General features: G+C 42.7%; 1 protein-coding gene across 3 annotated transcripts in view; it reads left to right on the top strand.

Moving 5' to 3' along the window:
• Positions 1-6,170, top strand: part of LOC144597571 (kelch-like protein 2) — a 125,335-nt gene extending 119,165 nt beyond the window's left edge. For all 3 annotated transcript variants that reach the window (XM_078407069.1, XM_078407061.1, XM_078407077.1), the window contains 2 exons: positions 121-264; positions 5,099-6,170. In XM_078407069.1, the coding sequence (XP_078263195.1) occupies positions 121-264; positions 5,099-5,127 (173 nt within the window). In that variant the 3' untranslated portion in view covers positions 5,128-6,170. The remainder of the gene's footprint in view (positions 1-120; positions 265-5,098) is intronic.
• Positions 6,171-13,560: the final 7,390 nt, after the last annotated feature.

Genomic DNA, 13,560 nt, shown 5'->3' with positions numbered 1-13,560 from the left:
CTGTTGGCGAGACTGCCATTGCAGTGCCACCCAGTGGTTAAACAAAGGTTTGAAGGTTTTTGTGCACGAGTTTCATGAACGATCCAAGTTTTTTTTCTTCTGTCCATTAACCCCCGACAGGTGTTTGTGCTGTAAATGGTCTATTGTATGTAGCTGGTGGAGATGATGGCTCATGTAACCTTGCATCTGTGGAATATTACAACCCAGCATTAGATAAATGGATACTTCTACCACAATGTATGAGCACTGGAAGAAGCTATGCAGGTAACCATCTTATTTATTCTCTGTTATTATTTATTTCATCTCCAACATCAACTACCCTCACAAGAACTTTTCATCTCCAACAGGATCCCCCCCGGTTGGCCAACTACCCTCACTAGAACTTTTCATCTCCAACAGACCCCCCCCCCCGGTTGGCCAACTACCCTCACTAGAACTTTTCATCTCCAACACTCCCGCAACTTATTTATTCTCTGAATTAATTTTGCCATCTTCTCAAAGCCATCAGTTTTAATTTAATTTGTCCTTTCCAAGAATTGTACCACTTGTGCGGAACTGCAATAGATTGGACTCCCGCAAAATATCGGGAACATGTTTCCTTCATCTAGCGCGTCCAATCCCTTCATAATTTAATCTGTTTCTATAAGATCCCCTCTCATCCTTCTAAATTACAGTGAATACAAGCCCAGTCATTCCATTCTTTCATCATATGACAGTCCCACCATCCCCGGAATTAACTTCGTGAACCTACGCTGCACTCCCTCAATAGCAAGAATGTCCCTCAAATTAGGAGACCAAAACTGCACACAATACTCCAGGTGTGGTCTCACCAGGGCCCTGTACAACTGCAGAAGGTCCTCTTTGCTCCTATTCTCAAATCCTGTCGTTATGAAGGCCAACATTCCATTAGCTTTCTTCACTGCCTGCTGCACCTGTATGCTAACTTTCAGTGACTGATGTACTCGGACACCCAGGTCTCGTTGCACATCCCCTTTTCCTAACCTGACACCATTCAGATAATAATCTGCCTTCCTGTTCTTGCCTCCAAAGTGGATAACCTCACATTTATCCACATTAAACTGCATCTGCCATGCATCCGCCCACTCACACAACCTGTCCAAGTCACCCTGCATCCTCATAGCATCCTCCTCACAGTTCACACTGCCACCCAGCTTTGTGTCATCTGCAAATTTGCTAATGCTACTTTTAATTTCTTCATCTAAATCATTAATGTATATTGTAAATAGCTGCGGTCCCAGCACCGAGCCTTGCGGCACCCCACTAGTCACTGCCTGCCATTCTGAAAGGGACCTGTTAATCCCTACTCTTTGTTTCCTGTCTGCCAACCAATTTTCTATCCATTTTAATACCCTACACCCAATACGATGTGCTCTAATTTTGCCCACTAACCTGTGTGGGACCTTATAAAAGGCTTTCTGAAAGTCCGGGTGCACTACATCCATTGGCTCTCCCTTGTCCATTTTACTTGTTACATCCTCATAAAAATTCCAGAAGATTTGTCAAGCATGATTTCCCCTTCGTAAATCCATGCTGACTTGGACCGATCCTGTTTCTGCTATCCAAATGCACCGTTATTACATCTTTGATAATCGACTCCAACGTTTTCCCCCCACCGATATCAGGCTAACTGGTCTATAATTCCCTGCTTTCTCTTTCCCTCCTTTCTTGAAAAGTGGGATAACATTAGCTATCCTCCAATCCACAGGAACTGATCTGGAATCTATAGAACATTGGAAAATGATCACCAATGCGCCCATGATTTCTAGAGCCACCTCCTTGAGTACCCTGGGATGCAGACCATCAGGCCCTGGGGATTTATCAGCCTTCAACCCCATCAGTCTACCCAACACCATTTCTTTACTAATGTGAATTTCCTTCAGTTCCTCCATCACCCTAGGTCCTCTGTCCCAATGTACATCTGGGAGATTGTTTGTGTCTTCCTTAGTGAAGACAGAACCAAAGTACCTGTTCAACTCGTCTGCCATTTCCTTGTTCCCCATAATAAATTCACCTGTTTCTGTCTTCAAGGGACCCACATTTGTCTTAACTAATTTTTTTTTTCTTCACATACCTAAGGAATCTTTTACTATCCTCCTTTATATTCTTGGCTAGCTTACCTTCATACATCATCTTTTCTCCCCGTATTGCCTTTTTGGTCACCTTCTGTTGATCTTTAAAAGTTGTCCAATCCTCTAGCTTCCCGCTCATCTTTGCTATGTTATACATTTTCTCTTTTATTTTTATACTGACCTTGACTTCCCTTGTCGGCCACGGTCGCCTCTTACTCCCCTTAGAATCTTTCTTCCTCTTTGGATCCTGCATCTTCTGGATTATTCCCTGAAATACCTGCCTTTGTTGTTCCACCGTCATCCCTGCTAGGATCCTTTTCCAGTCAACTTTGGCCAGCTCCTCCCTCATGCCTCTATAGTCCCCTTTGTTCAACTGCAATACTGACACTTCCGTTTTTACCTTCTCCCTCTCAAATTGCAGATTAAAACTTATCTTCCTATGGTCCCTACCTCCTAATTCCTTTACCTTGAGGTCCCTTATCAAATCCGGTTCATTACACAACACTAAATCCAGAATTGCCTTCTCCCTGGTAGGCTCCAGTACAAGCTGCTCTAAGAATCCATCTCTGAGGCACTCTACAAACTCCCTTTCTTGGGGTCCAGTACCAACCTGATTTTCCCAGTCTACCTGCATGTTGAAATCTCCCATAAGCACTGTATCATTAACTTTGTTACATGCTAATTTTAACTCCTGATGCAACTTGCACCCTATCTCCAGGCTACTGTTTGGGAGCCTGTAGGCAATTCCCATTAGGGTCTTTTTACCCATATAATTTCTTAGCTCTATCCATAATGACTCTACATCTTCTGATTCTATGTCACTCCTCGCAAGAGACTGAATTTCATTCCTTACCAACAGAGCCACCCCATCCCCAATGCCCACCAGTCTGTCTTTTTGATAAGATGTATACCCCTGAATATTCAGTTCCCAGCTCCGATCCTCTTGCAGCCATGTCTCTGTAATTCCCACAAAATACTTACCAATTTCTAACTGAGCCTCAAGCTCATCCACTTTATTTCTTATACTTTGCGCATTTATATATAACACTTTTAATTCGGTATTCACCTCCCCTCTCACGCCGGTTCCTATTTCACCTGACCTTACTCTCTTATCCCTTCTTGAACTTTCCGTCCCATTAATTCGGGTGTCTTTCGTAACTTTTCCTGTGCTCTCTTCCCCTTTAACTTCCCCTTATACTCCCAATTTGTCAATTTCTCATGGCTGATCATCCAAAATCAGTACCCTGTTCCGGCTTTTTCCCCATATCCATTGATTCCCTTAGCCCTAACTCTCTCTTGAAAAGATTGACTACTCCTTCTCACTGAAGAAAAGTGTTCAAAGACCAAAACCTCAATCTTTGCTCATGGACTATCCACAGAAGGTGCCACAAAAGCAATGAAACAGAATTGTCTCCACAATATTCTCTGACTGACTTGGTTGATAGACTAGGTCAATCAGTGGCAGCTTTAGACTAGGTCAACCAGTGGCGATGTGCAGAGGATCTGTTAGTTAAGATTGCTGTAGATATTTAACTCTCATGGAAAAGGTCAGCAAAATTTGAGAAGGATTTTCCATAAACCCTCATTGTTGACAAAGGTGAAGTCATTTGACGCTAAAAGGACTGTGGGGATTGGTGTTAGTTTCCACATTATTCTTGATTTTTTTTCTTAAACCTTAAATTGAGGATGAACACATTTAACATCAATTGTAAGGGGAGTCTTTAAGATGTTTTGAAGAAATTTATCCTTAAGTTTTTGAAATGTTTGAGGTATCTATCCTGAAATTGGGCTTTGTGCAATGTACTGATTTGGTATTGATTTATCCCTACATATTTGAGGCTCCTGTGTTTCCTAAAAGGTGTGGTCATGAAACGTGGTATTGTAAAAATCAGAGGTACAACACAATGCCAAAATTGCAGGAGGACATGAACCATGTATGTTGCCGATAGTGGAGCTGGGGAATAACTGCTGGCCACAGTAGCAACAATCATGCCTTGGTGTTTTTCTTGTTTACAGGAAGGAATGGATTTTCCAGCTGTTTTCTTACCCTGGTTTAGAGCCTCATTTGCAGTTTTCTCTTTTCTGTTTCCTACTGCACAACCGCCAACAGCTGGGCTATCTCGTGCAGGTTTCGCTCGCGTGGGTACCGGTTGCAAAAGGGTTATTTAGATTTTTATGTGGGCAAGTTTGGTGAGATGATCCATGTCCAAGTTGTCGAGCTGTGAGTTGACGACTGACAAGGTTGGTGCACATCTGGTGGTGTGGGGAAGGATGTTCCACTCTGGGATAGTCCATGGATATAGTGACTGTAGGGAGCTATTTTTGTTTGCTCTAATTCTAGTATAAATGAAGTGACCTGAGGACTGTCTTGTAAATTTCTGGGTATTGGATTGAATGAAGTGAGATATGTTACTGGGGATGATGCCACGAGTCTCTTTGTAGACAGTACATGAGCAGGCTTTGGTGTGCCTTGACTCCAGCGACTCCCAGCCAAGGCGATTTAACATATCGGAGACGCTTGACTGTCTTGAGTAGTCATCACAAACAAACCGTGCTGCACGCCTCTGAACCTTGTCAAGGGTGTCAATGTTATTTTTCTGGTGAGGGTCCCATATTGTCTGGCAATATTCCAACAGTGGGCGGACAAGTGTTTTGTACGCTACCACCTTTGTTGGTTTGTCACAACCGGTTACATTTCTCCAGAGAAGGCCCAATGTTCTGTTTGCTTTTGTGGCAGTCTGGTTTATGTGTCTGTTCCAGGCTAGGCCAGATGTGAGTTCAATGCCCAGGTATGGTTGGTGATCAACCTCTTTCAGCAGGTTGTCTCCCATCTTGTGCCGGTTTATGATCGGCTTGACTTTAATGAGTAACTCTCAAGGGAAAGCATTTGGTGTAATTGAAACCCATTCATGGTTGCAGGATAATTTTTGGTTATATTTGTGAAATGTTCTTTCTTTCCGCCCCTTGTAAATGGAACCGTATGCAACACACCTTCCATTTCTTTTCAGGTGTTACAGTAATTGACAAACCTTTATGACTAAAGTTTGCTGGATTTGGTGAATTCTGGATTCTTCATTGAAATGGCACTTCATGAAGTCGCTCAACTTTTTAGCACTTGCTAATGATCGCATTGGAAGCAAGCATTTAAAGGAAAATGACAGGCATGCATGCCTTGTCAACAAGCACAGAAGATTACGATGATTGCACTTGATAGAAGCACTACATGGAAAGGGACTACATTACAACTAATTAGTAAGTAGTGTTGGAATGGAGCCTTGATGTATAGGATTTGAAATTTTAAAAGCTGCTACAGAAATACTGACTTTTGCCAGGCAAAAATGGATTTGAGCATTACGTCTAAGAAACCAACACATTGTTATGAATACTACAGGTTATGGCTTCACAAATTTTGTGAAAAGGAAGCAGAGTAATGGTTACAATTGTGTTTACGGCAACTAGGTAGCTTCCATATGCCTGATTATATGGAAGTTGATTTGTAAGGTGCCAACAGGTATATTTGGGTTCCAGGACCATAATTTTGTCTACTGTATGCTGTTGGTGCAGCACTTCTAAAGACTGATAAAAATATTTTTGATTTGGTACTGCGAAAATGCCAGTTGAGTAGTTGTATTTGTAGGCGATGAGTGTTTAACACCACGTTATCACTTTGCGACGAAAAATAAAGACGGTACCAAATCTTTTAAATGCATTTTGAATTTTAAAAATGGTGTTCGATTAATGTAAAAGCAGGAAAATTTTGAACTGCATAATTTGTTCTTTGTTTTATTAAATCATGCCCACATTTTGATGCATTCCTACATTTCTGTAACTCTTGGTTTACTTAAGATAGTTCTTGGCATGAATGTATTTGTTGCAAGTTTATATTACTAACTTTGTGTGCATTTTTCTTGAATTGCATGTAGTATTGCCAATGTACAGTATATTTATGTATTGGTTACATTTTGCTGCTGTTTTCTTTGTGTAACACTTGCCAGTTTTGATTGGTATTCTGCATAAATGCTGTAAAGAATATCAATACTGAATTTATTTGTTAGGGAAGGAAAACTGTTCCTGCATCACACTGAATCTGTTTAAATAAAACTTTCTATTGTGTTTGATTGTAAATTTCCTTTTTTAATTGAAAGACTAAGTTGGATACATGTGCCTAGAATTTGAAAGGTATTGTGGCTAGTAATGTTAAAATAGGGGAGATTAATTTGATTTAAGCATGACAGCCATTTATGTAACTTTTTATTGATAATATTTAATAACCGGTTTTGCATATGACGCAATGTTATGGCATCCGCTCGGAAACCTGTACTGTTTTCATTCTGCCAATGATATTCAGGACTTTTAAGTTTATTTCTAAACAACTGGGGGAAATTCGTAGCAGTAACATTTTTGTATGCACTTTTACTAGCCAGTTTCTACGGAGACAGCTTTTGTTCCAATCTGAACAACTTTTGCCAACTTTGGATTTTTATCACAACTATTTAAACTCATATCCTCTCTTTACTAGAATATAGAACAGTAAAATATAGGAATAGGTCCTTTGGACCCTGATATCTATCTAGGCATCTCGTAATTTTATATACTTCTGTCAGGTCATCCCCACTCCAGCTTCTGACTCTCCAAAGAAAATAATCTAAATCTGTCTAGACTCTCCTTTTTGTAGCTAATACAATATCTTCCTGATCAACTTGTTATGTGGCCCCTCCAAATCAGTGGCGCAGCGGTAGAGTTGCTGCCTTACAGCGAATGCAGCGCCGGAGACTCAGGTTCGATCCTGACTACGGGCGCCGTCTGTACGGAGTTTGTACATTCTCCCCGTGAGCTGCGTGGGTTTTCTCCGAGATCTTCGGTTTCCTCCCACACTCCAAAGACGTACAGGTATGTAGGTTATTTGACTGGGTAAATGTAAAAATTGTCCCTAGTGTGTGTAGGATAGTGTTAATGTGCGGGGTTCGCTGGGTGGCACGGACTCGGTGGGCCGAAGGGCCTGTTTCTGCGCTGTATCTCTAAATCTAAAAATTCTAAATCCTTCACATCCTTTCTGTAATGCAATGGCTAGAACTGTACACAATACTCCAAATGTGACCTAACCGAAGTTGCAATTTTTCTACAAATCAGAGGTGTCCTTTGGGCATTTGCATGGAGCCGAGCTAGTTATATCTTTTTTTTCTGACTACATAGTGCAGTCCTTGTTCCAAACACACTCAGGCACCATTCCAGTCCTGATTCAGGCTCTTGATCATAAATGTTGACTATCTCTTTGCCTCCCCAGATACTGCCTAACCCATTGAGTTCCTCCAGCAGCTTTTTGCTCCATGTGACATCTGCTGTGTCTTTTGTGTCTTCAAAGTTTTATTCAGCTGCAACATGACTTGCCGTCATTTATACTCAATGCCATGACTGGTGAAGGCATGCACGCGATATGCCTTCTTTACCACCCGATCTACTTGTGCCACCACTTTCAGAGAACTGTGGACAGCCACTCCAAATATGCTCTGAACATCAATGCTCTTAACGATCTTGCCATTCACTCTAAACTTTCCTAAAGTGTAACATCTGTCACTTGTTGGATTAAACGCCATTCATTTATAAAGCCAATTTTCAACTTAAAATGTGTTGTTTATCCTGTTATACTGCAGATACAGTTATTGGAATGTCACAGAGCATTAACTATAGGATGTAGACACAAGGAACCGCAGATGTTGGTTTACAAAATGAGACAAAAGTTTTGAAGTAACTCAGTGGGTCAGGCAGCAACTCTGTAAGACATGGAAAGACAACGGTTCGGGTCGTGGCCCTTCAGATTATTCGTACTGAGGGGGAGAAATCTGAAGAGGTGGGGACACGACAAGGCCTGGCAAGTGGTGAGAGGAGGAAGGAACTGCGGATGCTGGTTTAAACCGAAGATAGACACAAAATGCTGGACTAACTCAGCGGGACAGGCAGCATCTCTGGATAGAAGGAATGAGTGTCCTTTCGGGTCGAGACCCTTCTTCAGACTGAGGGGATAGGGGGATAATGAGATAAGAAAGTGTAAGGTGAGAAAACGAGACAAAGGGGATGAAGTTCAAGGAAAATGTAGAATAGATCATTGTTCGCCAGGAGAAGTTGACAACAATGCTAACAGAGATGAAATGTGACCGAGGACTATCAGTGGTAGGAGAACTGGAAAGGGGGGAGGGATGGAGAGAGAGGGAAAGCAAGGGTTACTTGAAGTTGGAGAAGTCAATATTCATACCGCTGGGGTGTAAGCTGCCCAAGCGAAATATGAGGTGTTGTTCCCCCAAATTGTGCTGGGCCTCACTCTGACAATGGTGAAGGCCCAGGACAGAAAAATCAGTATGGGAATGGGAGGGGGAGTTAAAGTGTTTAGCAACCGGGAGATCAGGTAGGTTTAGGCGGACTGAGCGGAGGTGTTCAAAGAATCGATCGCCGAGCCTGCGCTTGGTCTCGCCGATATATAGGAGTCCACACCTGGAACCTCTACAAACCTGTACGTCTTTGGAGTGTGGGAGAAAACAAGGTCGCCCGGGGAAAACCCATGCTGTCACTGGGAGAACGTACAAACTCCATGTAGACAGCACCCGTAGTCGGTATTGAACCCGGGTCTCTGGGCTGTAAGGCAGCAACTCTACCGCTGTGCCACCATACCACCTCAATTCTTTGCTTATTATGCCAAATGTACTTACATTTTTTTCCAATGTTTGATTTAAGCAGTAGATTAATATGCAATAAAGCAGGATGTTCAAATAATTTGAGAATATAAATGAGTAGACTCCAAGGTTGATGCAGCTCCACAACAAGTGCCCTGTCAGCTTACAATACCAATGCTTGGTTTTAGGTAGTCTAGTCCATTAATTCCATGTCTCCACTCTTTCCCAACAATCTCTATCATTACAACTTCACCAGGCTTTAAAATGCTTTTAGATTAACGTGGGGGGGACTTTTTTTAATATAAAGATATACAAGAAATGCTGGAGTAACTCAGCTGGACCAGCACCATCTCTGAAGAGAAGGAATGAGTGACGTTTCAGGTCGAGACCCTTCTTCAGACTCTGAACATGAAGTCTGAAGAAGGGTCTTGACCCGAATGTCACCCATTCCTTCTCTCCAGAGATACTGCCTGCCCCGCTGAGTTACTCCAGCATTCTGCATCTATCTTCTGTATAAACCGGCATCTACAGTTCCTTCCTACACAACTGTTTTCTCATGTTGCCTGTGTTTTTTTTATCTTGTCAATTGACCTGTCGGTCCAAAGCTTATCACCTTATTTACTCTTTTGAAAACCTTTGATAAATTTGGGCAGCCCCAATCAAATCTTATCTGAACCTTCTCTACAAAGCGTTTCACTGTACCTCGGTACACGTGACAATAAACTAAACTAAATTATAAGCTAATGCACTATCTTTGCAGAAATGCTCGTGTAATAGGAGGAGTTGCACACGTGTACAGTCGAGACACAAATGAGTGTAGGAGCTGGAATCATGAGCTAAGGACAGAATTCTGAAGGAACCTAATGCGTCTGGCAGCATTTATGCAGGGAATAGACAGATGATGTTCCGGGTCGGGACCTTTCTTTGGACTAAAGGAAGATTCCCAACCCCTCAACATCGTCTGTCCACCTCCACCTGGATTTCATTGAAACATATAAGATTATTAAGGGATTGGACACACTAGAGGCAGGAAACATGTTCCCGATGTTGGGGGAGTCCAGAAGCAGGGGTAAGCAGTTTAAGAATAAGGGGTAGGCCATTTAGATCGGAGATGAGGAAAAACTTTTTCAGTCAGAGTTGTGAATCTGTGGAATTCTCTGCCTCAAAAGACAGTGGTGGCCGATTCTCTAGATGCTTTCAAGAGAGAATTAGATAGAGCTCTTAAAGATAGCGGAGTCAAGGGATATGGGGAGAAGGCAGGAACAGGTTACTGATTGTGAATGATCAGCCATGATCACAGTGAATGGTGGTGTTGGCTCGAAGGGCCGAATGGCCTACTCCTGCACCTATAGTCTATTGTCACCACCAATGTAGCCTAATCCGCTAAATTCCTCCAGCCTTTGTGTTTTTGCACATGTAGAGTGGAGCTGATCTCCATGCTGGATGCAATGGTACTTGTGCAACTAAATGTGAACAGCTTCAGGAAATAAAATGAGAGTGAAGACGGATCTACACAGTGGAGATGAAAATAAAAGGCCAAGGACATTTTGCACAATTCTCTGGCATAGAAGACATCCAAGTCAAAGGAATGAAAAACTAAGATTAAGAGAACCTTCAAATAAGCAGGAGATAAGGTGGAATAAGGAAGAACACACAAGATAAGTTTAGTAATGACATTAGTGGGGAGGTAATTATTGATCAACGGTAATTTTATACGATATTTTTAAGGACTGTACTGATATTTTGGGGGTTGAATTTTATAGCATGTGTTTTAATATTATCTCCATTTTAAACCATTGGAATATAGGGGAAGAATGAAAAACATTGTAAAAATGCACTGGATTTTTGCTGGGAGGATATTAGGTTTAGGTTTATTATTGTCACGTGTACCACAGTACAGTGAACAGCTTTGTTTTGCATGCTATCCAGTCAGATCAGATGTACTATATATAAATACAATCAAGTCAAACTCCAGTACATTAGATAGAGCAAAGGGGAAAACTTTAACTTGAGAAATGCTCCTGCAATAAGACTGTGGTATTGAATGCCTGGGCCTTCTCCATTGTCAGAGTGAAACCCAGCGCAAATTGGACGCACAGCACCTCATATTTTGCTTGAGAATCAAGGGAGATGGATTTCACTTACATTTCATTTGCTCACATTTCGTTTGGGCAGCTTACATCCCAGCGGTATGAACATTGACTTCTCTAACTTCAAGTAGCCCTTGCTTTCCCTCTCTCTCCATCCCTTCCCCCTTCCCAGTTCTCCCACCAGTCTTACTGTCTCTGACTACATTCTATCTCTGTCCCGCCCACTCCCCTGACATTAGTCTGAAGAAGGGTCTCGACCCGAAATGTCACCCATTCCTTCTCTCCCGAGATGCTGCCTGTCCCGCTGAGTTACTCCAGCTTTTTGTATCTACCTTAGTTTTGAATGCCAAGTTCACTTTGTTAGCACGAGGGTAGAAAATGGGTTTTGATTTAGTGGAAGGTACTAGTTGTGCAGTTTGTTGGTCTGACCGCAGGGGAAACAGCGAAGACAAGATTAGAAAGTATTATGGAAGTGAGAAGAGGTGCCGCTGTGATATGAAGAGGAGAGGGGATGTTTGTACAAACATCAGGCATGCAGTGAGGATGTTCAGGTCTTGGCGCAGTGCAGAGGTGGAGGTAATGGTGAATAGTGAGGAATAAAATCATGCTTAAGAGAGAAAGTTTGTGAATCTGTTGGCACTGTGGGCATGCAGTAATCAAGATTGTGGGAGAGGTATTGAGGCTGCGATGTATTTGGTATTTGCCAGTTCTCCACCTGTTTCTTTAGCTGATCTTTTTTTAAACATTTTTTAGAGATACAGCGCGGAAACAGGCCCTTTGGCCCACCGAGTCCGCGCCGCCCAGCGATCCCCGCACACTAACACTATCCTACACACACTAGGGACAATTTTTAAAATTTTTAAATTAAAATTTTTTTTTTTTTAACATATTACCCAGTTAATTAACCTACATACCTGTACGTCTTTGGAGTGTGGGAGGAAACTGAAAATTTCGGAGAAAACCCACGCAGGTCACGGGGAGAACGTACAAACTCCGTACAGACGGCGCCCGTAGTCAGGATCGAACCTGAGTCTCCGGCGCTGCATTCGTATCCCATTGTATATCTTGGCCGCCGTCTTCAGTCTGCGACCCCAATCTTGGTATCATTTTGCAAACTTACCAACCAACCCATCGATGTTTATGTCCAAGTCATTTATATGTAACACAAACAGCAGAGGTCCCAGCACAGATCCCCGCGGAGCTCACAGACCACCAGCCTGCATATTGTCCTTCTGCCTTCCATCTGTAAGCCAGTTCTGAAATTATACGACCAAGTCACTGTTACTTCCATGCATTTTAATCTTCTGTATCAGCCTACCATTGGGGGATTTTATCAATATCCACGTAGACATCATCCACCTCCCTACGCTCATCGATCAACTTTGTTACCTAGTAAAAAACCTTGGTCAAGTTTAATTCAGTTTAGTTTAGAGATACAGCATGGAAACAGGCCCTTCGGCCCACCAGGTCCACGCCGACCAGCGATCCCCGCACATTAACACTATCCTACACACACAAGGGGTAATTTTTATCTTTACCAAGCCCATTAACCTACAAACCTGTACGTCTTTGGAGTGTGGGGGGGAAACCGAAGATCTCGGAGAAAACCCATATGGTCACGGGGAGAACATACAAACTCCGTACAGACAGCACCCGTAGTTGGGATGGAATCCGAGTCTCCGGCGCTGCAAGCGCTGTAAGGCAGCAACTCTACCGCTGCGCCACCGTGTCAGTAAGTTAGAAAGACACGACCTGCTGTGTACAAAGCCATATTGACTGTCCTTAATTACCCTATTCTCTTCCAAATGGGAATAAATCCTATTCTCTTCCAAATGGGAATAAATCCTATCCTGAAGAATCCTCTCCAATAGCTTCCCTACTGCTGATGTGAAGCTCTGGCCTATAATTGCCTGGATTCTCTCTACTTTCCTTAAATATCAGTTCTACACACAATATGCTAGATGCAGTCTCATCAGGTTCTAATCAGAGCAGCGGTAGAGTTGCTGCCTTACAGTGCTTGCAGCGCTGGAGATCCGGGTTCGATCCCAACTACGAGTGCTGTCTGTACGGAGTTTGTACGTTCTCCCTGTGACCTGCGTGGGTTTTCTCCGAGAACTTCGGTTTCCTCCCGCACACCAAAGACGTACAGGTTTGTAGGTTAATTGGCTTGGGTTTGTATACTCGGCATAATTGTAAATTGTCCCTAGTGTGTGTAGGATAGTGTTAATGTGCAGGGATCGCTGGTCGGTGCGGACTCGGTGGCCCTGTTTCTGCGCTGTATCTCTAAACTAAACTAAACTAAACTAATATCTGGTGCAGGACGTCTCTGCCTTTGTACCCAAATTGTCTTGTTAAAAAAGCCACACACTATTTCCCTTTCTAACTGGTTGCTTTACCTGCATTCTAACTATCATTAAGTTGTGTACGAGGACACTCAACTCACTGAATACCATCATTTACGAGGTTGTTGCCAGGACTCCAGGGACTGAGTTATTGAGAAACGTTGAGCAGGCTAGGACTTTATTCCTTGGAGTGTAGGAGATAGAGGGGTGATCTCATAGAGTTATATAAAATCACGAGGGGTATAGCTTGGGTGAAAGCACAGAATCTTACACCAAGGGTTGGGGAATCACGAATTACAAGCAATATGTTTAAGGTAAGAGGGAAAAGATTTGATAGGAACCTGAGCAGCAACTTTTTCGCACAAAGGGTGGC

The sequence above is a fragment of the Rhinoraja longicauda genome, chromosome 1 (genome assembly GCF_053455715.1).
Source record: "Rhinoraja longicauda isolate Sanriku21f chromosome 1, sRhiLon1.1, whole genome shotgun sequence".
In the NCBI taxonomy this organism is placed as follows: Eukaryota; Metazoa; Chordata; class Chondrichthyes; order Rajiformes; family Arhynchobatidae; genus Rhinoraja; species Rhinoraja longicauda.
This window is presented reverse-complemented; position numbering and strand designations above follow the sequence as displayed.